The sequence below is a fragment of the Sorex fumeus genome, unplaced genomic scaffold, assembly GCF_029834395.1.
Source record: "Sorex fumeus unplaced genomic scaffold, SorFum_2.1 ptg000006l, whole genome shotgun sequence".
Classification (NCBI taxonomy): Eukaryota; Metazoa; Chordata; class Mammalia; order Eulipotyphla; family Soricidae; genus Sorex; species Sorex fumeus.
In genome coordinates, this window is record NW_026606063.1 from 5,037,708 (window position 1) to 5,063,518 (window position 25,811).

The following is a 25,811-nucleotide window of genomic DNA, read 5'->3' on the forward strand; positions in this document are numbered from 1 at the left end:
CCTCCATGGCAGACATGATTCCCCATAATCTCTCTCTACTTTTGGGCATTGTGGTTTGCAATGCAGATACTGAGAGGTCATCATGTTTGGTCCATTATGTACTTTCAGGACACATCTTCCTCCCATCTCAACCGATTCCTCCAGCCATCTTTTTCTTAGTGGTCCCTTCTCTATTCCAGCTGCCTTCTCCCCTTTGCTCACGAGGCAGGCTTCTAGCTATGGAGCAATCTATCTGTCCCGTGTATCTACTGTCCTTAGGTGTCAGCCTCATGTTATGTTGTTTTATACTCCACAAATGAGTGCAGTCCTTCTATGTCTGTCCCTCTCTCTCTGACTCATTTCACTTAGCATGATACTCTCCATGTCTATCCATGTATAAGCCAAGTTCATGACTTCATCTCTCCTGACAGCTGCATAGTATTCCATCGTGTAGATGTACCAAAGTTTCTTTAACCAGTTATCTGTTCTAGGGCACTTGGGTTGTTTACAGATTTTGGCTATTGTGAACAGTGCTGCAATGAACATACAGGTACAGATGTCATTTCTACTGTGCTTTTTTTACATCCTCGGGATATATTCCCAGAAGTGGTATTGTGGGGTCATATGGAAGCTCAATTTCTAGTTTTTGAAGGATGAAAACGTTTTTTAAGAGTTGTATTCCATACAACTTCCTTCCATACAGGAACTCCTTAGAACTTTCAGAAATGGTGCAGGGTTGTGGCCGGAGTGTGTGAGACCCTGGGTTTGATCCCTTGCACCAGATGGCTCTGTCGTCTCCTAGTGTGTCATACTTTTTTTTTTTTTTTTTGCTTTTTGTGTCACACCCAGCAATGCACAGCAATGCACTGGCTCTGCACTTAGGAATTACTCCTGGTGGTACTGGGAATCAAACCCTGGTCGGCTGCCTGCAAGGTAAATGCCCTACCAGCTGTGCTATTGCTCCAGCCCCAGTGAGTGTCATTCTTGTGGCCTTCATTTGATTTGAAAATTTAAAAAAAGAATCCTTTGGTTTTTGGGTATCTCCCAGTGATGCTCAGGTGTTACTCCTGGCTTTGCATTCAGGAATTAATTCCTGGAGGTGCTTGGTGGACCTTGTGGGGTGCCGGGGTTCGGTCTCAGGTTGGCCGCATGCAAGGAAGGTGCCCTCCTCGCTGTGCTCTCTCCAGTCCCTCGCCTCATGGCCGTTAGCCCTGCCTGTGTGGCTGCTGTGGCAGGAACAGTGGAAACCCAGAAGAAACAGTTATATTCTAGAAGGCCAGTGTGTGCCCAGTGAAGCACACCTTCAGAAATTTTACTCTAATAAAATTCAGCTCTAATATTTTTACTTAATATTTATGAAATTCCAAATAAAAATATTCTGAATAAATACTACCTAACCTGGGCATTTTGGAGACATACTCATGAAACTGATTTTTTTTTTTTAATTGAAGCAGAACTCTCGAGGGCCATTCCACAGTACCTGTGAGTGGAAAGAGTGAGACTAGCAGCATCCAAACACACATGACAGAACAGTCTGGAAGATCCCGCTTCTGAAAGCAGAGCCGGGCCACCTGCATGTCAGGGGGTTCCCTGTTCACATCGTCATTCATTCATTCATTCATTCATTCTATTTCAGAGCACTGTGATTTGGATTATTGTTCATAATAGAGTTTCATGAATGGACCATCCCAACACCATCCTCCTCCCTGGCCAGCTGCCCTCTGCCCTTCACAAGTGTTTTGTTTTATTTTTTTCCCCTGGAGCGATAGCACAGTGGGAGGGCATTTGCCTTGCACGCAGCCAAGCCGATGGTTCGATTCCTCCGCCACTCTCCGAGAGCCCCGCCAAGCTACTGAGAGTATCTCTCCCACCCAGCAAAGCCTGGCAAGCTCCCCGTGATTTATTTGATATGCCAAACACAGTAACAACAAGTCTCACAATGGAGACATTACTGGGCCCGCTCGAGGAAATCGATGAACAACGGGAGGACAGTGTTTGTTTTGACAGTGTTCCCTTTTTATTGATTCACCGTGAGATACAGTTACAAAGCTTTCATGTTTGAGCTTTGATCAGACACCCATCCCTTCTCCAGTGCACATTTTCCACCACCAAAATCCCCAGTGTCCCCCTTCCCCTGCCTGTGTGCAGACAATTTCCACAGTATTCTCTCTCTACTCTGGTTACATTTGATCTTTTGACACCAGCCCCATCACCACTCAAACCTGCTCAAAAAGGCAATGCTAGACAGTCTGTTTTGTACTGCTTGTTATGGATAAAATATAATGTCACACGGCCGCTCTTGAGGCCGCATGCTCTAGGAATTCTAAAATTTTAATAATCAGCGTCTGGAGAGATCTCTGCAGGTAGCTGCTCAGTCCTGAGATTCGTGTGTGTGTGTGTGTCTGTATTATGGCCATATGGGAGCTTAAGTAGCTGATGGCCATTTGTGGGCATCATCTTAGAGTCCCATCAGGGCGAGGGGAAGGAAAAGGGCCAGCTCCTCCCCTGTCCCGTGAGGCCTGGCGTTTTCTGCTACTATCACCACGCACCTCACAGCTGTCTTTTTTTTTTTTTTTGCTTTTTTTGGGGCACACCTGGCAATGCACAGGGGTTACCCCTGCTCTGTGCTCAGGAATTACCCCTGACGGTGCTCAGGGGACCATATGGGATGCTGGGCATCGAACCCAGGTCAGCCGTATGCAAGGCAAATGCCCTACCCGCTGTGCTATTGCTCCACCCCCCCCACCCCCCTGAAGGTGTTTTAAAGGTTAATTTCCATCTTCTGTCATCCCTTAGCTTAAATGGGTCTGTCTTCGTTTCCACATTTTGTCTCCACATGTGAGCTCAGGCCTCACTCCTGGCCCGGTGCTGCCAGTGCTGGGGCCACCCTCTATGGCAGGGGTGTTGCAGCTGTCGCCTGGCCCGCACCTGATGGCTGTACGGTCTCTGCAGCCCAGCTTGAGTGGATCTTGAATGCTCTGGGGTCCTCTTCACCGAGCCCGGCTCTTTTATTTCTCATGATTACAGCTGTTGAACTCTGACTCCCACATCTTGGCTGTAAGAACCTGCCTGTCTTTGTTGAATGAAATAAATGTCCTTTTACTGGTTCCTCACCGCCTCTTGGCTGAAAAACATCTCGCGGAACGTCAGCGTTGCGGCGGGCTTTGTCTTTCCCAGTTTGTCCTTCTCATCCTGGAAGGTGTCAGTGGACCAGGGCATGGGGTGTCGGGATTGGTAATTTTTCCCGACACGGGCGTTTAAGTTCTATCTACACTGCAGGGTTGCTCTCGGGGGAGCTAGTGCGGGCCGTGGACACAAGGAGTGGGAAACTGTCATTTCCCCAGTGACTATGGACACGGGGCAGCAGCTCTGTGCTGAAGAAGGACATGGTCTTTGGAGGCTTAGGAGCTGGCCGTGCTGATGGAGTGGAAGCCGTATAGGAGGGCTGGAAGGATTTCCCGCCTCCAGGAGGGTTGGTTTTTAGACGCGGGACTGTCTGCAAATGATTACTCGTATCACAAAGGGTAGTTTTTGTGTTTGCCGTCCTGAAGCATCACTTTGGGAACCCGAGTGACCTGGAGAAGCTGGCAGGGAGGAAAAACTTGACTTGGATGCTTCTGAAGCACCTTTGGGGTTCATTCTGTTTTTTTTTTTTCTTTTTCTTTCTTTTTTTTTTGGGTCACACCCAGCGATGCACAGGAGTTACTCCTGGTTCATGCACTCAGGAATCACTCCTGGCGGTGCTCGGGGGACCATATGGGATGCTGGGAATTGAACCTGGGTCAGTCGTGAGCAAGATAAATGCCCTACCTGCTGTGCTATCACTCCAGCCCCTGGGGCTCACTCTGGAGTGCTCACACTTTCTTTGCTCTGCCCACTTTCATATGCCGCAGGATCAGCCTTAGGTGTTTCCTTAGTGAAAGGGCTTCTTTAGTATTTATTTGCGGGTTGGAGAAGGGAACTTGGGCCATACCCAGGGGGGCTCTGTGCGCAGGGATCCCACTTGGCTGTACTGGGGAGAGCATTTGCGGTGCTCAGGATTGAACCAGGATTGGCTGCATGCAATGCAAGCAAATTCCATTTTTTGGGGTGGGGGAGCGCTTGGGGGGGGGTCACACCTGGTGATGCTCAGGGGTTCCTCCTGGCTCTGCACTCAGGAATTTACTCCTGATGGTGCTTTGGGGGCCATATGGGATGCCGGAGATCGATCCCAGTTGGCCTCATGCAAGGCAAATGTCACTCTGGCCCCAAGCAAGCCCTGTAACCCCTGTGCCTTTATTATGGGTGACCCCTTCATGAAATCTGGTTTCTATGTCCCTGGAGAATTGTGGAGTTGATTAGTAAGAGAAAGGTGGAGGGAGGAACTCAGGCTCAGTGGGAAGATGCGATGAATTCTTATCATGGCTTTCTTTGTTATCATGTATCTCAACTAGGGAAAGTTTTGGAAATTGTATTTTGGGCAGAACAATAGTACATCGTGCAGGGCACTCGGGTTCTATTCCCAGCACCACAGATGGTCCCTTGAACTCTGCCAGGAGTGGTCCCTGAGGGAAGAGCCAGGAATCAGCCCAGAGACCCCCCCAGTCTGGCCTGTGTTTTTTTTTTTTTTTTTTGGCGGGGGTGGGCTGGGGGTGTCAGCACAGGCAGCTCTTCTTGGGCTGCCTCCGGGCTCTGTGTGCAGGCGTTGCTCCTGGCAGTGCCTGGGCACCGCTGTGGTGCCCGGATCTCAGACTGGGCTTGGCCCCTGCGAGGCCTTATGTAATACATGACCCCGAGCAATTTGTTTTTAATTAACATTTTTTTGGTTTGTTTGTTTTTTGGACCCCACACAGAGATGCTCAGGGGTTCCTCCTGGCTTTGCACACAGGAATCACTCCTGGTCATGCTTAGGGGACCAGATGGCATGCAGGGAATTGAACCCCGTGCAAGGCAAACATTTTCCCTGCTGTACTATATCTCACCAGCAGTGTAAAGACTTGGGTTTGGTGGGCCGGAGCGATAGCACAACAGGTAGGGCGTTTGCCTTTTACACGGTCGACCCAGGTTCAATTCCCAGCATCCCATATGGTTCCCCGAGCACTGCTAGGAGTAATTCCTGAGTGCATGAGCCAGGAGTAACCCCTGTGTAGCACCGGGTGTGACCCAAAAAGCCAAAAAAAAAAAAAAAGGACTTGGGTTTGGTGGGTCTTTAAATTCAGGAATGGCAGATAACAATTTAAGTCTGAGCAAGCAGGTTTTCACCTTGAAAACACTAGTTGATGGCAAAAGGATTTGGAAGAAGAGAATGGGGTACGAGTAATGTTAAAATCTGGGCTGCCGTTCAGGTTCGAGGCAGACCAGGACGGAGGCACAGGGGGGTTTCAGGTCCACCTGAGCAGAGCATGTCATTGCACTAACATATGCAATTCGATTTTTTTTTTTTTGGAGCCAGGGATGACTCCTGGCAGGTCCTGGGGCACTGTGTGTACGTCCTGGGGAGTCAAACCTGACTCGAGCAAGTGCCTTCCCCTCTGTACTCATGCTCCGATCCGAAGCTCCTGGACATTAAGGAACAGATATTTGGGATTTGGAGCAGTTGGTACGGAGATCTCAGGCAGCGGGAGATGGGGGCTTCACCAGGTAGCCCAGGGCCCACCAAATCATTTCTCTCACTGTGGCTTGGTTTTACTTCTAGAAAGTTCTTTAAATGAAATGACACAATATGCACTGTTTTCATCTCTTGGCGTATTTGTTACTGATTTTTACCTTTTCAGAAACGCCCAATGATTCTGAATGTCAGTAGTTTCTTTTCTATCTTTTGCTCAAGAGCATTCCGTTGTGTGGCTACACTTCAGGTTGTTTATCCACTTCCTTTTACAGGGAGATGAGTTTGTTTCCTTTTTTTTTTTGCTTTTTGGGTCACACCCAGAGATGCACAGGGGTTGCTCCTGGCTCTGTGCTCAGGAATTGCTCCTGGCGGAGCTCAGGAGAACAATATGGGATGCTGGGAATCGAACTGGACAAATGTTTCGTGTGAATATTTTTCTTAAGCGTGGACTAGCTAGGGTGCCGGAGCGAGTACAGGGTTTAAAGTGTTCTTCTTGCGTCCTACCGACCCCAATTTGTGCGGTATATGGTTCCCCAGCACCACCATGGGTCACTTTAAAAAATGCATTTATTTTTATTTTTGTGCTATAGCCAGCAGTGCTCTCAAAACCAGGAATAGTCCATGGTGTTACCCAAAACCCCATCTTCCCCCAGAAAAGAGTGGAGTAACTAGGTTATTGATAATAAGGAATATATTCATATTATTGAATTAGAAATGGCCAAATTTGGAATATAAAGTAACAGAATAGGAGACTAGCACCCAAGAATAGTCAAGATAAGTACCAGGAGGTTCTCTCCATGGCTTGGAGGCCAGCCACAAATGCTAGGGGAAAAGGGAGCTCAGATAGAGAAGGGAGCACCAAATAAAGGGTGTTGGGAGGGTCCTCCCAGGATGGGAGATGCATGCTGAAAGTAGACTATAGACCGAACATGATTGCCACTCAATGCCTCTTTTGCAAACCACAGCACCCAAAAGGAGAGAGAGAACTAAAGGGAATGCCCTGCCACAGAGGTGGGGTGGGATGGGGGGGGGAAGGGGTGGGAGGGATACTGGGATCATTGGTGGTGGAGGATGGGCACTGGTGGAGGGATGGGTACTTGATCATTGTATAACTGAAACCCAAGCACAAAAACTTGTAAGTCCACAACCTCATGGTGTTTCACTAATAAAAATTTAAAAAAAAATTGCCAATTTTTTTTTGCAGTATTTGCAAAAATTTTCACATTTTGTGTTCTGTATTATCACTCTTTGTATTGTTTTGGCTATTCTAGTGATATTCTAGTGAGTATTCTGTTCATTGTTGTTTTACATTGAGCATTTTTTTGTGTGTCTGTTTGCTATTCCAGTGTAATAGCCTTTGATAAAGTGTATATATCTTTTCCTAGTATAAAAAATTCATTGTGGTAAATATTACCTTGCAAAATTTATCATCTTACATATTTACCTAGGCTGGAGCGATAGCACAGCGGATAGGGCGTTTGCCATGCACTCCTCCGACCGGGCTGACCAGAGTTCGCTTCCTCCGCCCCTCTCGGATAGCCCCGGCAAGCTACCCGGAGTATCTCTCCTGTCCGGCAAAGCCTGGCAAGCTCTCTGTGGCGTATTCGATATGCCAAACACAGTAACAACAAGTCTCACAATGTTACTGGGCCCGCTCGAGCAAATCGATGAACAACGGGAGGACAGTGACAGATGTATTTACCTGTTTTGTTTTTGGGGTCACACCCAGCGGTTGTCAGGGCATACTCCTGGCTCTATGCTCAGGGGTTACTTCTGGCAGTTATCGGGACCAGATGTGGTGCTGGGGATCAAACTGGGTTTGGCTGCTTACCTGGCAAGCACCGTAACTCCAGTTGTGTATTTCCTGCTGGCTGTTCGTACAGTTTAGTAGTGATAAGCATATTCACACTGCTGCCAAATAAGGTAATTCGGGCTGGAGCAATAGCACAGCGGGTAGGGCATTTGCCTTGCATGCGGCTGGCCCAGGTTCGATTCCCAGCATCCCATATGGTCCCCCGAGCACCACCAGGAGTGATTCCTGAGTGCATGAACCAGGAGTAATTCCTGTGCATAGCAGGCGTGAACCAAAAAAGCCAAAAATAAATAAATAAGTTAATTCATCTTGAACAATTTTTTTTTGGAGTTACTGAATTTGTTTTAAAAAATTGTTTTTGTTTTGTTTTTGGGCCACACCTGTCGACACTCAGGGTTACTTCTAGCTTCACACTCGGGAATCACTCCTGCTCAGAGTGTGGGGTGCTAGGGATCGAACCCAGGTTGACCGCGTGCAAGACAAAAGATAGTACCCACTGTATTATTATGTGTAATAATAATTGTACTATCTCAGGCCCTGAAATTTCTTTATATAAAATCCTTTGTCAGATAAATGTTTTATAATTTTTTTTTCTTTTTGGGTCACACCTGGCAATGCATAGGGATTACTCCTGGCTTCGCACTCAGGAATTGTTTCTGGTGGTGCTCGGGGGGACCATATGGGATGCTGGGAATCGAACCCAGCTTGGCCATGTGCAAGTCAAATGCCCTACCCGCTGTACTATCGCTCCAGCCCCAGATGAATGCTTTATAACTATTTTCTCTCACCTCATGTTTTGTCGACTTACTGTGTATCTTAAAGTCAGCCGTTGTGAGGATGATGTTTTTCCACATTAGTCGGTGAATTGTTTCTCACTTATTGATTATGCTTAAGTAATGGAAAAAATGTTAATAATGCTGATTAAACATACTTATGCCTGTTGTATTTACATCATGAATGGGACAGAAGGAAAGAAAATATCCTCGTATTTGTACTTAATCACTTAATCACTTAAATCACTTGTATTTGTACACTATGATTTAATTAGCCTACGAGTTATTGTTTAGTCAGTGAAGTTCAAACATTGTCTTGGTATTCCATTCTTACCAGTTGCAACCGTTACTTGCTTCTGAATGTGAGTTCCGGAACTAGTGACTATCAGCCCTGTTGCTTCTGCAATAATGATTCATCTATAGTGTTTCATTTTTTTGCGGTTTGTTGGCACCTATTTTTTTTGCTCCGGTGAAGCTTAAGAGTTTTAGCTTTTTTTTTTCCTCCTGTAAAGGGAGTCATTAACTGTTTATCTACCAGTCACTACACAACACAACTCAGGCTAATAAATAAGCCCAAAGGGAAGTGCTTGTACACTCAGAACTTTTGAATCAGAAAATGAAAAATGAGGTCAGGAGACAAAGTCATTTTGTAGGGGGCAAGAGAGAGGTTGAAAGGGAAGAGCAGCAGGGGAGGAAAAGGCCAGCTCTAGTCTCTTACCTCCAAGACCCAGATGGAGCTGCCTCCTTCCTTGAGCCTGATTCAGTGACTTCGTGGTGTCATTGTTATGCAGTGTCATCTGTGAGCACTATTGAAGGAGCATTAAAAAACTCTATCTATTGGCAACTACGTGAAAAACCTGGATGTCTCCAAATTTAATTGTTCTTTAGCTTAAAAAAAATGCAGGATGCTTTTTAAAGTTAAAAATTTGAGCACAATTTGTAACATTGCTAGCTACGTGGCTTTTAAACCTTGCACTTAATTCTGTGATGTTCACCATAGGTATTTGATTTTTTTTTTCAGACGTTTTCTATTTCTTAGAGTGTCTTGATTTTCAACGAGATGATTAAGTCTGCGACATGTTTTGTTTTGTAGCCACGCAGGATACACGTACTGTGGGTCTTGTGCTGCTCATGCTTACAAACAAGTGGATCCAGCTATTACGTGAGTAACGCGGCCAACGGCAGCCTGTGCAGGAGGCGGGGATGGGAGTCGCGTGGCCACATGAGTTATTTGTTCTCCAGACTCTTAACTGTTTACTTGATTTCATTTTCCTTTTAATGCATTCGATTTATGCCATCTATTGGTTACGAAAAGCTTTCATTTAACTTTTTCATTGCCTGGGTTTTTTTTTTTTTTTTGGCTTTGATTTGCACACACCTGGCTGTCCACGGGGCTTGCTCCTGGCTCTGTGCTCAGGGATCACTCCTGGCAGGGCTCAGGTGGTCATACATGGTACCAGGTTGGCCATATGCAATGCCTGTGTCTTCGCCACTGTACTATCTGGTCCTTGAATGTTGAGTTTTACTGTTTCATTTAGTTGGAAAAAGTTTTGTTCTGGAATGGCAGAAGGTTAAATATGTTATTTAAAAAAAATTCGTTTGAAAGCTAAGCATTCTGGAGAAAAAACGCATTATTCTTGATTTTGTTTCATTTGCTTTTTAATTTAATTTTTTTGGGGGGGCGGGGAATCACACACCTGATGGATCTCAGGGCCTATTCGTGGCTCTGTTTTTAGGACTCTCCCTGGCAGTTCTTGGGGGATCACATTTGGTGCTGGGTTTCGAACTGTGGTCTGCTGCATGCGAGATAGCAACTCATCTCCTTCCTATCTCTTTGGCCCTGAAATTCTTTTTCTTGGGGGAGGGGCACTGGGGCAGAGCACACCTGGTGATGCTCAGGGGTTACTCTTTGGGCTCTGCATTCAGGGTTCACTCCTGGTGGTGGTTGGGGGACCCTTCGGGGATCGAGACCCGGTCAGCAAGTCAAGCACCCCACATACTGTACTGTCTCTATGGCCCAGCCCGGTCAACTGTGGTTAACGGAGAAGAGTGATTTCTTCTGGACACGATGAGTCCCTGCATTGTTTTAGATTCTCGCAGAGACTGTTTTGTCTCCCAGTGGTTCTCTGGGCTGCTCATGGTGTGCTCTCTGCCAGGTGACTCTTGGCAGTGCTCAGCGGGTGATGGAGTGGCGGGAGCCCACGCTGTCCCCTGGCACTGTCTCCCCAGCTCTGACATGGACTTTCTCATGATTTCCGTGACAGTTCCGAAATGAACTTTTCAAAAATCACGCTTGGCGGCTGAAGCTGAGTCTAACATGAGCCTCTTGGGAGCTTTCTAAGGCTCAGTATCTGATTCTCAGCCGCCGACCATGTGACGTGTCATTTAGACCGTTCGTTCTCAGCTGAGAGCCGCCGTCAGGCTCTGTTCTGTGTCACCAGCCGAACACACTCTGAATGGGTGACGTTTTCACTTTTGTCATGTCCTGACAGAATTGTCACGTGTTGGCCTATCCTCGTAGAAATGAAGCATAATCATTCAAAGGAGACGGTCGTAATAGTAGAAGTTTACCATGTTGGCACTGAGTGGGCATTCACTGGTGACTCCCTCTTGGATATGGTTTAATTAACATGGGTTTGCTGCCGTTGTCAATGTGTTAAAAACACAGACAGAAGCAGAAGCCCTCTCTTAGCTCCTGCTGTGTGCCTCTGAGTAGTTTGGTCAAGGTTTTGTTTGATTTTATCTATTTGGGCCGCATCTGGCAGTGCTCAGGGGTTACTCTCAGCTCTGCACTCAGGAATTACTCCTGGTGGGCTCGGAGACCACGTGGGATACCGGGGATCAAACCCAGATTGGCCGCAAGGTTGGTGTGAGGCAGACACCTTACCGGATATAGTATCTTTCTGGTCCTGGTCAAAGTTTTAAAACAAAAAGCTACACATTGTATTTGACCTTTGTTGAAGATAATTGTAGTTTGTTGTTGTTGTTTTCCGGTGCTTTGGAGCAATCCTGGCTCTGTTCACAATTACTCTTTGCATTGCTTGTGGGGCTGTGTGGTACCAGGGTTCAAACCCAGCTCTTCCACCCACAAAGCCTGTGCTGCAATCTTTTGCACTGTCTTTCCAAACTTAGTTGGTGGTTTTTTTTTTTTTTTTTTGGCTTTTTGGGTCACACCCAGCAATGCTCAGGGGTTACTCCTGGCTCTGCACTCAGGAATTACTCCTGGCAGTGCTGGGGGACCATATGAAATGCTGGGGATCAAACCTGGGTCATCCACGTGCAAGGCAAACGCCCTACCCGCTGTGCTATTGCTCCGGCCCCTTGGGCAGAATTTTTATTGAGAAGTTAGCTCCTGGAATGCACTTCACTGGGGATTCTTAGAGCCTCCACTGGAAGAAATGGGAAGATCCGAAGGAAGAGGCAGAGTGGTGGGGAGGAGCCCAGGCCCAGGGCTGGCACAGGTGTCAGGGAGCAGCTGACGCCTGAGATGGTTCTGTACTGAGTCTGTAACAACTGAATTTTGAGTAACAATTAGCTGATTTTTTTGGTATCAATTTTGTAGTCTCTGGTTCCGCCGAGTTCCCTGCTTTCTCCTCGTTCCGTACCACAAGGTTCCAGGATGCTAAACACCCACCCATTTCTTCTTGCTTCTTCAATAATGGCATCAAGTGGTGTGTAGGAATTTTCCTTTTGTGTTTTTGCAGTATTTTTTTTTTAATATAACACCTCTCCTGGAGCAATAGCACATTGGTAGGTTGGTAGGGCGTTTGCCTTGCAAGACGCCGGCCTGGCCGAGCCAGGTTCGATTCCTTCACCCCTCTTGGAGAGCCTGGCAAGCTACCGAGAGTATTTTGCCGCACGGTAAAGCTTGGCAAGCTACCCGTGACGTATTCGATATGCCAGACACAGTAACAACGAATCTCACAATGGAGACGTTACTGGGCCCGCTCGAGCAAATCGATGAACAGCGGGAGGACAGTGCTACAGTGCTATAACACCTGTCCTTTAATTTTTTTTTCTTTGCTTTTCGGCCACACCTGGTGATGTTCAGGAATTACTCGAGGCTCTGCACTCAGGGATGACTCCTGGCAGTGCTTGGGGACCATATATGGTGTCCCGGGGATCGAACCTGGGTTGGCCCTATGCAAGGCAAGCACCCTACCCTGCTCCGCTGTGGCTCTGGTCCCTTGCCTTTCATTCCTGATAAGAGTTTTTTAGTTTTTAATTTTCTCTTTGTGAGTGTAGGTAAAAGTTTGTCACTCTTGGTTATTTTTTTGTAAAACCAGCTCTCTCGATCAGGCCAGGAAGTAGGATGGTTAGTAGGATGCCTCACTGGGTGCAGCCGGGGAGCGCCCTCCCGCCTCCCCCTCAGTCTTCTGGGGTGGGTGGTCCCAGGAGCTGCATCCTTTTTTCTTTTCTTGTCTTGTTTTGGCTTTTGGGCTACACCTTGTGGTGTGGAAGGCTTATTCCTGGCTCTGAGCTCAGGGATCTTTCCTAGTAGTACCTGGGGGACCATATGGTGTGCTGGGGATTGAACCCTAGTTTGCTGCAAGACAAAGACCGCCCCCATTGCATCTTTGGGCTCTATAATTCAGTATTGCAGCCTGGCTGGCTGGGAATGCCTGGATTTGGCCCCTGATTCCCAGAACACTGCGTGGGAGACATCCTCTCAAATAAAGCACCAGCTTAATTTTGGTTTCTGTGTGTTTTTATATATTAAATTTTTTTTTTATACATTAGCAGATTTTTCTATATTGTTAATCCTCCCTCTCCCCCATTTTTATTATTTCCCTCCTCTTCCTTATTTTGGGCTTCATTTCTTGTTCCTTTCTACTTAGTATTTGTCTATGAATTGCCCAGTGAGCAGTACCTAATTTTTTCATACTTTGGAGTTTGGGGCTCTTAAATTTTTGTGGTACAGTGTGTGATGGGGAAAGTTTCATTCATTCATATGAATCTGGACAAACAGAGAAAATGGGTAGTTTCTGAATTTAGATTGTACGGATATATGAGATAAAATAAAAGGAAGTTAATTTTACTCTTGAGATGTCAAGATAAAGCGATTATAAACATTTGAGCTGCAGCTTAGCCCAGCCTTTCTTTAGTCTACAGTGCAAATAACACACAATCAAGCTTCTTTGTTTTTGAGGATGGTTTCTACTTGAGTGGGAACAGAGAAAGCTCATTACTCAGAATTCTTTGCCCCTAAATGTCTTTTCTCTCTTCTATGGAAAAAAATGTGAAAATAAGTATTATTGGAAGGCTTTTCGGCTATACATGTGTTTATATATAGATATCTCTTAATAACTCTCAATTTTGGGGAGGGTCTGCCACACGTAGGGTTGCTCAAGGGTAACTCCTGGCTCTGTACTCAGGAGTCACTCCTGGTGGTGCTCGAGGGACCCTATGGGATGCTGGGGATCGAACTTGGGTTGGCTGAGTACAAGACAAGCATCCGACCTGCTGTGCTATCGCTCCAGCCCCTCTCTTCATTTTTTTTTTTAATGCTGGGGCTCATCAAGGTAGATAGTGGTGCTCGGGAGGCTGTAAGATGCCAGAACTGACCCTGGACCTGAGTCTTGGGCCCTCCCTTGCAGCTCTCTCCCGGCAGTGTCAGCGTGTGTGTGTGTCGGGTGACAGTTACACTCAGGGCCTCCTGCCTGCATGCGCTCCTGCACTGAACCACACTTCTAGCCCCGTTGTGATATTTCGTATGAATATTCAGAATAATATCATTGTGTGTTTATGTTAGAGTTGCGGTAATCTTAGAAAGCAGGTTTAAAGTGTGTTAGAATTTTGAGATTTTCAGCCTAATCAGTGGCTGAATAAATAGCAATACATTAAAAAAAAAGAATTTTGAGATTTTATTTAAAAGCGGAAATGTTTAAAATTCAAGTATAGCTATTGAAAAACCTGTATCCTAGCCATTATGAATAAGTAGAGATGGTTCTTTTTATTCATTTATTTATGGCTATGCTCAGCAGCCCTCAGGGGTTATTATTGGCTCTGCACTCAGGATTACTCCTCATGGTGCTTGGGGGTCCAGATGGGGATGCCGGGATCGAACTTGGGTCGGTCATTTGCCTGCAAGGCAAATGAATACCCTACCTGCTGTACTATTGCTCTGACTCCCAAATAGAGTTGTTTTTTTTTCAGAGTAAATAATTACATAATATTTTCAGGTGTTGCATATGGTTGTTTTAAAGGCCTTCTACAGAAAGGAATTCAGATAATTGAGCTTAATCAAGGAACAGGGGCAATAGTTTGCCAGTACTTCTGTAAATAGACACACAGACACACAGACCCACCTCTGTGCCCAGGAATTACTCCTGGAGGTACACACACACACACACACACACACACACACCCTACCTCTGTGCCCAGGAGTTTACTCTTCGCAGTGTATATGTGTATACACACACACACACACACACACACATACCCTACCTCTGTGCCCAGGAGTTTACTCTTCGCAGTGTATATATGTATACACACACACACACATACACACACACACACACACACACCCTACCTCTGTGCCCAGGAGTTTACTCTTCGCAGTGTATATGTGTATACACACACACACACACACACACACACATACCCTACCTCTGTGCCCAGGAGTTTACTCTTCGCAGTGTATATGTGTATACACACACACACACATACACACACACACACACACATACCCTACCTCTGTGCCCAGGAGTTTACTCTTCGCAGTGTATATGTGCATACACACACACACACACACACACACACACACACACACACACACACACCCTACCTCTGTGCCCAGGAATTACTCCTGGTGGTGTACACACACGTGCGTGCACACACACACACATACACACGCGCACACACACACACACCCTACCTCTGTGCTCAGCAATTACTCCTGGTGGTGTACACACACACACACACACACACACACCCTCTGTGGTGCCAGGGAATTACTCTTGGCGGTATGGGTATGTACACACACACACGCGCGCGCGCGCACACACACACACACACACACACACACACACACACACACCCTACGTTTGTGCCCAGGAATTACTCCTGGCAGTGTAGGGCAAGTGCCCTGCCTGCTGTACCATCTCTTTCTCCGGCCCCATGTAGTAACGCATCTTGAACTACTGATGGTGCCCGGAAAGAAGTGCTCCTTCTCAGATGGTGCTGCACTCTGGTGAGCCCTCTCCCTGTAGCTTGCGTGTGGCTCTCCTCTCTCGCTCGTACATGCTGCGCCCTGGCCTTGCCTTTCTTAGAAGGATGCCTGTCATAGTGGGTTCAAACCGCATCCTTTCAGCCTAATCATCTCTTGAAAGACCTCTCCAAACGAGGTTTCACGCCGAGGTCCACGGGTGGGTCGGGACGGGTGGCACTTAATTTTAGAGGAACGCAGCTCAGCCCCTAATAGTGGGTTGTGCAGTCACTCAAAGAAGTACCATCTGAAATTCAAGTGGGGAAAAAAAAAACCCACAAATTTTGGTAGCCTGCGCAATGCCACAGCAGGTATTGCATTTGCCTAGCACACGGCCAACCTGGGTTCAACCCCCAGCACCCTGGAGGGTCCCCTGAACCCACCAGGAGTAGTTCTCAGGAGTAATTCCTGAGTGCAGAGCCATGGGGCAAGCCCTGAACACTGCTGGATATGCCCCCAAACAAAAACAAAACAAACAAAAAAACCTGGGGAAAACAAAACAAAACAAAACAAAGCCAAACAACCAACCCCAGAGAAATGCCCTTTATTTCGTGAGATTCATGTAAACGTGCAGGTGCTGTGTCTGTTGTTGTCTCCTAGCCGGAGAATCTTCATCCTCGGGCCTTCCCACCATGTGCCCCTCTCTCGCTGTGCACTTTCCAGTGTGGACATCTATAGGACCCCCCTGTACGACCTTCGCATAGACCAAAAGAGTGAGTATACAGGCGCCCGAGGCCATTACGTGGGCTTTCCAGGTAGGAGAACTATCATGTAATTAAAAAGAAAGCTTATGAATGTTGTGACTTGCCAATTTAAGATGCAAAGTTTGTTCTTAGACATGCCCCATTTGTGAAGGAGTGTTACTCGCCTTACCACTGGGGTAGCTGATCTTGGTGTGTTATTGTTGGGACATTCAGGAAAGTTTGGTTTTGGTTAGCCTGTCATAGAAGGAATGGGGGAGTGTTTTTTGCCCCCCCGTTGTGGTGGGGGGTGTTGCATACATCTGGCAGTGCTCAGGGTCCACACCTGGTGCTGGGATTGAAACTATTGACAAGGCTACAGCCACATACAAGGCGAGTGCTTTGTATGTGCTATCTCTGTGGTCCCCAGAAACGGAGACTATTTAATCAGATATAAATTAAAATCGTTAGACCACCGTTTATTTACTACTGTTAATCTATTTAATAATGTAGTTGTATGGGGCCAGAGGCATAGTATGGGGGGTTGGGTGAGGAGGTTGTTTGCCTTTCACGCTGTTTCTGGTTTGGTCCCTGGCACTGCATATGGTCCCTTGAGCACTGCCAAGGATGGCCCCCAAACCAGAAAAAAAATGAAGCCATAAAAATTTGGTCCTATGATAAAACAAATCTTATTGTACGTTTTAACATACACTAAATTTTAATAATTTTCTTTCAATACAGTATTCGGTATTCAACTAGTGAATGACTTAAGACTGAATTGCTAGAATATTTTCAGATCGTATGGTATTGTGAATTTTTGTGTTGGGTCTCTTCTACGTGCCTACCTTTTCATTTTGTGGGAAAAAAAACATTGTCAGGAACCTGAAGTGGAAAACAAAATTCCATGCATTAATATTTTTAGAAAATCAACAAAATTCAAAAGTGGTAATACTTGACCTCATGTATAAGATCAGTGGGTTCTCCATATTCAGTAGGAATCCTAATCAGTTAGCTTCTTTCTGGTTAGCATTTCCTTCTTGCTTTTATTTATTTATTTATTTATTTTTTATTAGTGAAACACCTGTACAAATTTTTGTGCTTGGATTTCAGTTATACAATGATCAAGTACCCATCCCTCCACCAGTGCCCATTCTCCCCCCTCACCAATCCCAGTATTGCTCCCATCTCCCTTCCCCCCTCCCATCCCCCCATCCCACCCTGCCTCTGTGGCAGGGCACCCCTTTTGTTCTCTCTTTCCTTTTGGGTGCTGTGGTTTGCAAAAGAGGCATTGGGTGGCAATCATGTTTGGTCTAGAGTCTACTTTCAGCATGCATCTCCCATCCTGGGCGGATCTTCCCAGCACCCTTTATTTGGTGCTCCCTTCTCTATCTGAGCAACCTTTACCCCTAGAGTGTGCGGCTGGCCTCCAAGCCATGGAGTAAACCTCCTGGTATTTATCACAGCTGTTCTTGGGTGTTAGTCTCCTACTTTGTTACTGTATGTTCCCCAGATGAATGCAATCTTTCTATGTCTGTTCCTCTCTTTCTGGCTCATTTCGCTTAGCATGATATTTTCCATGTAGTACCACTTGTATGTAAATTTCATGACTTCATTTTTTCTAACAGCTATGTAGTACTCCACTGTGTAGATGTACCAAAGTTTCTTTAACCAGTCTTCTGTTCTTGGGCACTCAGGTTTTTTCCATGTTCTAGCAATTGTAAACAGTGCTGCAATGAACAGACAATTGCAGATGTCACTTCAACTATACTTTTTTGCCTCTCCGGGGTCCTTCTTGCTTTTAAAGTTAAGAAAAGCCTAGAACTGATAAGATTTTATATGTGATGAAAGGAACATATACAAAATTTAAATATTACTTTTGATGTTCCCATATACAAGAAAATGCTTTAAGTAATTCATTACTTGCCATATCATCTCTTCTGATGATGTGGAAAGTTTATTTCATCTTCTTTCTAAAATATAACGGTAAATGGAAATTATATGTCGTCCTTCTGTCTCCTGCCAAAGCAAGTAGTTTTGTGTTATTGGAATCTCCCAGGATAAGGATAAACATTAATGCTTTGTTTTATCATATCATTGAAATCTTTTTAGTTTATGGAGAACTCTGGAAGACAGGAATGTTTGAACGCATGTCTCTGCAGACGGACGAAGATGAACACAGTATTGAAATGCATTTGCCTTATACAGCTAAAGCCATGGAAAGGTACATGGAATAGCATAAATCCCAGAGAAATTGTAGATATCAACTTTTCTTTATTAATCTTTAAGGGAGTGAGATTTTGAAACAGTTCTGTCCCTTGGCTGTGGGTATAACTGAATGGTACTGCATGCACATTGCTTGGGCGAGATCTTGGGTTTGATCCAGAAAACACAGAACAAAATTCTGTTGTGTCAAGTGAAAGAAAACATTTGAGGTGGGGTTTTCTTAAGTGGGTTGAAGTTGATGAGGTTGATTTTGAAGACTTGACCTATGAAGTTTTAAGTTTAGGAACTGATAGCTGTTTTTATGAACATACATACTTCTTTCAAGGACGGATGTTTTCATTTGTTAAGTTGTCGGTTAGACATTTATCTCAGGATAACAAATTCATTTTCTCATGTCACAGTTCTGTAAGCAATTACAAAATTCTAGACTTGAACTTACTTTAGTGATGATGTAAGTCTCAGACTTAAAGTACCCGAATCTCTTTTTAACCTTCAATGTTTATGGCTTATCTATGGCTGATTTGCTTGTTTGTGTATGTTCGTTGTTGTTGCTTTTGATCCTTTTTTTCTTTAATCACTCATAATTCTGAAAATCATAAAGGTATTTTTTTTCAGTTTTATTTGTCCCCTCTGTTTGCAATGACTGAGGAATTTCTTAAACCTGAAGAAGTGACACAACTGGGCTAGAGACAGCACAACAGTTACGCCGCTTGCCTTGTACGCGTCTGACCGGGTGCAGTTCCCCGCATCCTTGATCAAGGCCAGGAGTAATTCCTGAGTGCAGTCCAGGAGGAAACCTCATTGCCGGGTGTGGCACAAAAACTTCAAAAAAGAGGGGGGGGGCGGGGCTGAAACGATAGTCCAGTGGGGAGGACATTTGCCTTGCATGCGGCCAACCCAGGTTCAATCCCCAGCATCCCATATGGTCCCCTGAGCACGGCCAGGAGTAATTTCTAGATGCAGAGCTAGGAGGAACCCCTGGGTATTGCCAATGTGACTGACCCAAAAAGCCAAAAAATTAAAAAATAAAGTAAGATAATCAAACCAGTGTTCCAGAGGCCAGGGAGATAGTTGCACAGGTAAATCGCTGCCTGCCCTGTGAGAGCTTTGAGTTTGGTCCCTGGAGGTGCAGTGTCTCCCTTCCGGTCCCCGAGACACTGCCAGGTGTGTCAGCCTTGTATCTCCGGGCCAGCTTCATGGCACACCATTCACCCCCTTTTCTGCAGGTGGCCCCTATTTTATTGTATTTTTTTTTTTTTTTTTTGCTTTTTTGGGGGGGGTCACACCCGGCGATGCTCAGGAGTTACTCCTGGTTCATGCACTCAGGAATCTCTCCTGGCGGTGCTCGGGGGACCATATGGGATGTTGGGAATCGAACCTGGGTCGGCCCTGTGCAAGACAAACGCCCTACCCACTGTGCTATTGCTCCAGCTCCAGGTGGCCCCGATTTTAAATAAGGAACAGGTAGGGGGCTGGAGCATTAGCACAGTGGGTAGGGCGTTTGCCTTGCACACGGCCGACCCGCGTTCGATTCCCAGCATCCTATCTGGTTCCCTGAGCACCACCAGGGGTAATTCCTGAGTGCAGAGTCAGGAGTAACCCCTGTGCATTGGCGGGTGTGACCCAAAAAGCAAAAAATAAATAAATAAATGAATGAATAACAAAGGAATAGGTAGCACTCTCATGTTCAATTATAGGCGGTATAATTTTAGATTGTGTTTGAAGCATTCTCACCCTGTGTGAACTGTTAATTTAATAAGAACTATTTCCTGGAAATAGCACATAATCAGAACATCTCATTAAATATATAGGATAATAGAAGACTTTAAAAATATTTGCATATTTTTTTCACTGGAAAATACATTTTAGACCCAATATATTTAGTACTACTAGAGCGGCCCTCCTATCAACAGTACCCTTAAGTATTATTTTCCTGCTGTTTCAGAAATAAACCATGGAATGTTAAAAATCAGGAAAATGTAAAATTAAAGCCAATGAACAAAACTCTTATTTGTAATTTCCCCTCTGTTAATTAGCACTAAATTATCACTGTTAACTCCTTATCTATCAAATTAGATTTGGAGCCGTAATACTGATCCTTAGAAAATCCTCAGTGCTGTTTCCCTTGTGGTCTGCATTGCACCCAATGCCCTTATTGGTAATCACTGTTAATTTTTCTTATTCTTTTTATTTTTGGTTTGCTTTTTGGGTCACAGCCAGTGATGCACAGGAGTTATTCCTGGCGTTGCACTCAGGAATTACTCCTGGCGGTGCTCAGGGGACCATATGGGATGCTGGGAATCGAACCCGGGTTGGCTGTGTGCAAGGCAAATGCCCTCCCCGCTGTGCTATCGCTCCAGCCCCATGGTTATCTCCGTTATTGGATAAAAAATTATCCCAAAACATTCTGACTTGAAGTCACTGTCTGGAGCTGGAGAAATCCCACTGCAGGTAAGAAGTTTACCTGCCCACAGCTGACCTGGTTTCATTTTCACCACCTTCGAGCCTACAGGAGTGATCACTGAGGGCACAGTGCGGAGCAAGCCCCCAAGCAGAGCACTGCTGGGTGTGGCACAAAATCCAAATAAACAGTCTTTTGTCGCTCACAAGGTCGACACTGCGGGTTTGGATAGGGAACCCAATGGCAGAAGTTTACCCTTGAGGGCGGCGTCTTGTGTGGGACCCTCGGGGCCAAGGTGGCATCATGCTGACTTTACCAGACACCTCATTTGTTCTCATTCATCAAACTGAGACTTTTTTTCTGACTTCCTAGTGAAAGTTTTTTGCTTTCCCGCAACCAGAGATGATCGGCCATCCAAGTGGTCATGCACATTTTAACATAGATGTCTGCATAACTCAATTTGTATAAAGAGGAGATTTACACAACATTTATTTGTATAAATTAAAACATAAATAATTATGTCTTAAATACTTTAATCTTTTTTCCATATACTTTTACCTTTATTATTAAAATTCTTAATAGTCTTTACTCTTGAGTATAATTGCATTTGAGAGGGCTAACGTAGGGTACGTATAAAACCTGCATTTGGTGCTGGGAATCTAATCCAGAACGTCCTGCATGGAATGCATTTACTCTTGGTCTTATTCCAAAAACCATTGATCTTGAGGGGGGAAAACCAGCTTAACCCTTGAAGTTAGCAGATTGAATCCCAACTCTTTATTTTTTTATGTTTACTTTGTTTAATTACTTCCCACCTTCTGTTCTCTGTATTGTCTCATTCTATTTATTTATATTTCAAAATTTTAAATGACTTTTGGTTATATATAGTGAAATGCGTTTGTAAAGGGCAGAGAATTTTGAATATTGACAGAAGCAAATTTTTTCACTACTTATTTGGAAAAAGATTGCCATAGCTTTGAAAATGTTCAGTAGGGAAATCTGGCACCATCTAAGTGTTCATGTTGACTGTAAAAATATCATTTTCTCTTTAGCCTTGTAATGCATTTTGGTCAATATTTTTGAATGTAGAAACTTGAAAGTGCAGTACAATTTATTTAAATCTTCCCTCTTCTGCCTTAGTTTCTTGCCAGACTTACCAAATCAGCAAGGGTGCAGCTGGTAAGGGCTTACTTTTTTTATTGTTATTAAATTTTTTATTATTTTTAAAATTTTGTTATTTTTAAAATTTATTTATTGAATCACTGTGAGAACAGTTACAAAGCTTTCATATTTGAGTCTCGGTCATACAGTGATCAAACACCCATCCCTTCACCAGTGCACATTTTCCACCACCAAAAATTCCAGTGTACCCCCCATCCTACCTCTACCCCTGTCTGTGTGGCAGATAATTTCCACATTACTCTCTTTCTACTTTGGTTACATTCAATATTTCAACACCAGTCCCACCATTATTATTTGGAATTTCCCCCCAACACTCAGACCTGTCAAAAGGGCAACGTTAGACAATTTGTTTTGTATTGCTTGTTATGAATAGTATAATGAAGTCACGTGGCCGCAAGAGCTGCCACACAGTCTTGGAATTCTAAAATTTTAATAATTAGGGTCTGGAGAGATTTCTACCAAGAGCTCGGTTCCAAGATTCGTTTGTGTATCTCTGGGATCATGGTCGTTAAGGAGCTTAATAAGTAGCCGGGGGCCATTTGTGGGCATCATCTCAGGGTCCCTTTGGGGCGGGGGAGGAGAAGGACCGACTCCTCTCTTATCCCATGAGGCCTGGCATGTGCCCTCACTGCTGGCCTGTACCTGGGTTTTCCAGTGGGTTCTGGAAGATGGTGGCCGCCGGGATTCCCAGGGAATAGACAGAGGAACGGTACCTGCTCTCATCTAGAATGGCCCACAGAAGGTGGCCTAATGCCAAGCCCAGAGGCATTTCTGCCAAGCGTGGTAGGGCTTGTATTTGCCTTATATGCAGCTCACCTGGGGTCATTCCACAGCATGCCATATTGTTCCCTAAGTCTACCACCAGGAGTGACCCCTGACCCCTGAGCCCAGCTGGGTATACCCCCCAAATCAGATCAGGCCAAAAGAAAACAAGTCTAGGCCTCAATTCCTGAAGTACTGAAAATGCAATTGAAAAAACTTGATTATCTGCACAGTTTACCAGGGAGTTAAGTCTCTTGTTGGTTGTGTTTACCCAAATTGGTTTTAGTTTTGATTTCCTGGAGCGAGAACACTGCTCTCAGATGCTTTTTCTTTTTGGGGGGCCACACCCAACAGTGCTCCTGGGTTACTGCTGGCTCTGCACTCAGAAATTGCTCCTGGTGGTGCTTGAGGGACCATATGGGATGCCAGGGGTTGAACCCAGGCCAGCTAAGTCCAAGGTAAATTCCCGACCTGCTATGCTATCGTTCTGGCCCCGTGGGGACAGATACAATTATTGATGTATAATTATTGAAACAGCTTTTTCAGTTCACTTTTGTGGTAGGATATGTTATTGTACTTAATGAGCTAATATCGATGCCCTGTTATTAATGCCCATGGTTTAATTTGGATTAATTCTGTGTTACATAGTTTGAGTTTTCCCAAATGTCTGAGCTCAAGTATACCGTTGAAACTACCTCAGAGTCTTTTCTCTACTTGTTCACTTCCCTCAGCACATGGCCCAATCCCTGGTTACTACTCTCTGAGCACTCTTCCTACCGTCCCATGCTTCCGGAGTATCGCCTGGAATCATCTGTACTAACCTTTTCCCTTCTTCAGTTGGCTTCCTTCAGAGTGACAAAACCTTCAAGACTCATGTCTCTCACTGGGTAGCCTTATGACCTTTATTGCCCAATAACGCAAAATTTCATGGTTTAGATACATGAAATTTTATTCATTCACTGCAAAGAATTACTGAGAAAGATGAGTCAGTGTGGACCATTTTTGTTGCTGTTGATTTCTGTTAATTGATCTTTTTCTTTCTTTCTTTTTTTCCCCCTTTGCTTTTTGGGTCACACCTAGCGATGCTCCTGACTCTACACTCAGGAATTAATCCTGGCGGTGTTTGGGGGATGATATAGGGATGCCGGGGATTGAACTCGGGTCAGCTGCGTGCAAGGCAGACACTTTCCCTGTTCTGCTATCGCTCCAGGAGCCCTCATTGCTCTTTTTCTTTTTTTTCTCCTTCCTTCTCTGATTTTACTTGATCATATGATTTGATATTCCCTCTTTTCCCTAACATCTAGATGATACATTTGAAAACAGAAGTCTTTTTTTTTTGTTGTTGTTGTTCTCAGTGATTGCCTTAAGGTCTGCAGCAGACCTTACACCGAATCCAAGTATACTTTATTTCTCTTTTGGCCGGGGAGTGTCTGCGTCTGGGGCCGGTACCCAAAGGTGCTTGGGCTATTCCCGGCTCTGTGCTCAGGGCACCATAAGCAGTGTGGGTTGTTGAAAAGGGGTCAGAGGGATAGGCAAGCTTTTCTTCCTGTATTACTTCTCTGGCCCCATTTTTGTTGACTGTCGCTTGTGACACTGCTGTAATTTATGAGCGATAATCACAGAGTGTTGCTGTTACTATTTTAACAAATTCTTATGTTAGACCAGTTAAGAATAAGAAAATTAAATAAACTAAAAGATACTTTGCTCATATCTCTCTAATGTCCTTTCTCCGTGTGTATCTGGGTTTCTTTGCCTTACTTAACACTTTTTTTTCTTTTTGAAGTTTTTTTTTTTGTTTTGTTTTTGTTTTTGTCTTTTGACCTACTCTAGTGTAGGTTACAGGTTAGATATTACCTCCAGGTTACTCCTGGCTCTGTACTCAGGAATTACTCCTGGTGGGTTTGGAGGACCATATGGGATGCTGGGGATAGAACCTGGGTGGGCCGCATGCAAGGCAAGAGCCCTACCTGCCCTACTATCTCTCCTGCACCAAGAGTGTGTGTGTGTGTGTGTGTGTGTGTGTGTGTGTGTGTGTATAGCTTTGATTTGGCTCTTTATTTAAGGAGGCATTTGTGTTGTACCAGCAGTGCTCAGGATTTACTCCTGGCTCTGTTCAGGGATCTTCCTGGTTGTGCTCAGGGGAACACATATGGTGTTCGGAGCGGGGTCTTCCCAGACTGGAACAGCGCTTGACCCACGATACTACTTCTCAGGCTCTCCGATTTGATTATGTGAAACATGCTTCTTTGGGGTTTTTGTATCAGCCCTTTTATAATACACAAGAGAGCCCCTTTTTTGCTATTTGTTTTATTTTTTGGGACTCTGTGCTAGGCTGTTTTCACTCGGGGCGCCCCAGAGGGGGCGGGTGAGAGCCCTCCCTGCCCCAAGGGACCCAGACCCGGCAGCTGACCTTCACTACCCAACCACTGCTACGCTCCAGGACACTTTCTGGATACATCATAAGACACTTCCTACCCATTTTTCATAATTACCACATCATGTTTGATGGAGTTCACACAGTAGGCAACAAATCATAGAAATATATATATGTATGTATATATATGTATATATATGTATGTATGTATATATATGCTACTCTTGGTAGCTTGCCGGGCTCTCGAGAGGCATACATATGCCGGCAAGTTACCAAGAGTATCCCACCCGCACGGGCAGAGCCTGGCAAGCTCCCTGTGGCGTATTCAATATGCCAGAACCAGCAAGTATAACAGGTCTCATTCCCCTGATCCTGAAAGAGACTCCAGTCATTGGAAAAGACAAGTTAAGGAGAGGCTGCTAAAATCTCAGGGCTGGGATGAATGGAGATGTTACTGGGGCCCGCTCGAGTAAATTGACGAACAACAGAATGACAGCGATACAATGCCAGTTCTATTTTTATTTAAAAATTTGAATTTATTGGGGCTGGAGCGATAGCACAGCGGGTAGGGCGTTTGCCTTGCACAAGGCTGACCCGAATTCAATCTCCAGTATCCCATGTGGTCCCCTGAGCACTGCCAGGAGTGATTCCTGAGTGCAGAGCCAGGAGGAACCCATGAGAATCACTGGGTGTGACCCAAGAAGCAAAAAAAAAAAAAATTTTTTTTTTAAAAAATTTATTATTTTTGTCTTTTTTGGGGGAGACCTCTGCTGTAGTCCTTGAAGACCGTGGGGCACCTGGTGGTACTCGAATCGGCTGTGAAGGCCTGG

At 45.1% G+C, this 25,811-nt stretch overlaps 1 protein-coding gene across 2 annotated transcripts in view; it reads left to right on the forward strand.

Annotated features, from left to right (window-relative positions):
• Window positions 1-25,811, forward strand: part of MEMO1 (mediator of cell motility 1) — a 110,999-nt gene that overhangs the window by 53,141 nt on the left and 32,047 nt on the right. For both annotated transcript variants that reach the window (XM_056127131.1, XM_056127141.1), the window contains exons 4-6: window positions 9,246-9,314; window positions 15,960-16,072; window positions 18,149-18,260. In XM_056127131.1, the coding sequence (XP_055983106.1) occupies window positions 9,246-9,314; window positions 15,960-16,072; window positions 18,149-18,260 (294 nt within the window). The remainder of the gene's footprint in view (window positions 1-9,245; window positions 9,315-15,959; window positions 16,073-18,148; window positions 18,261-25,811) is intronic.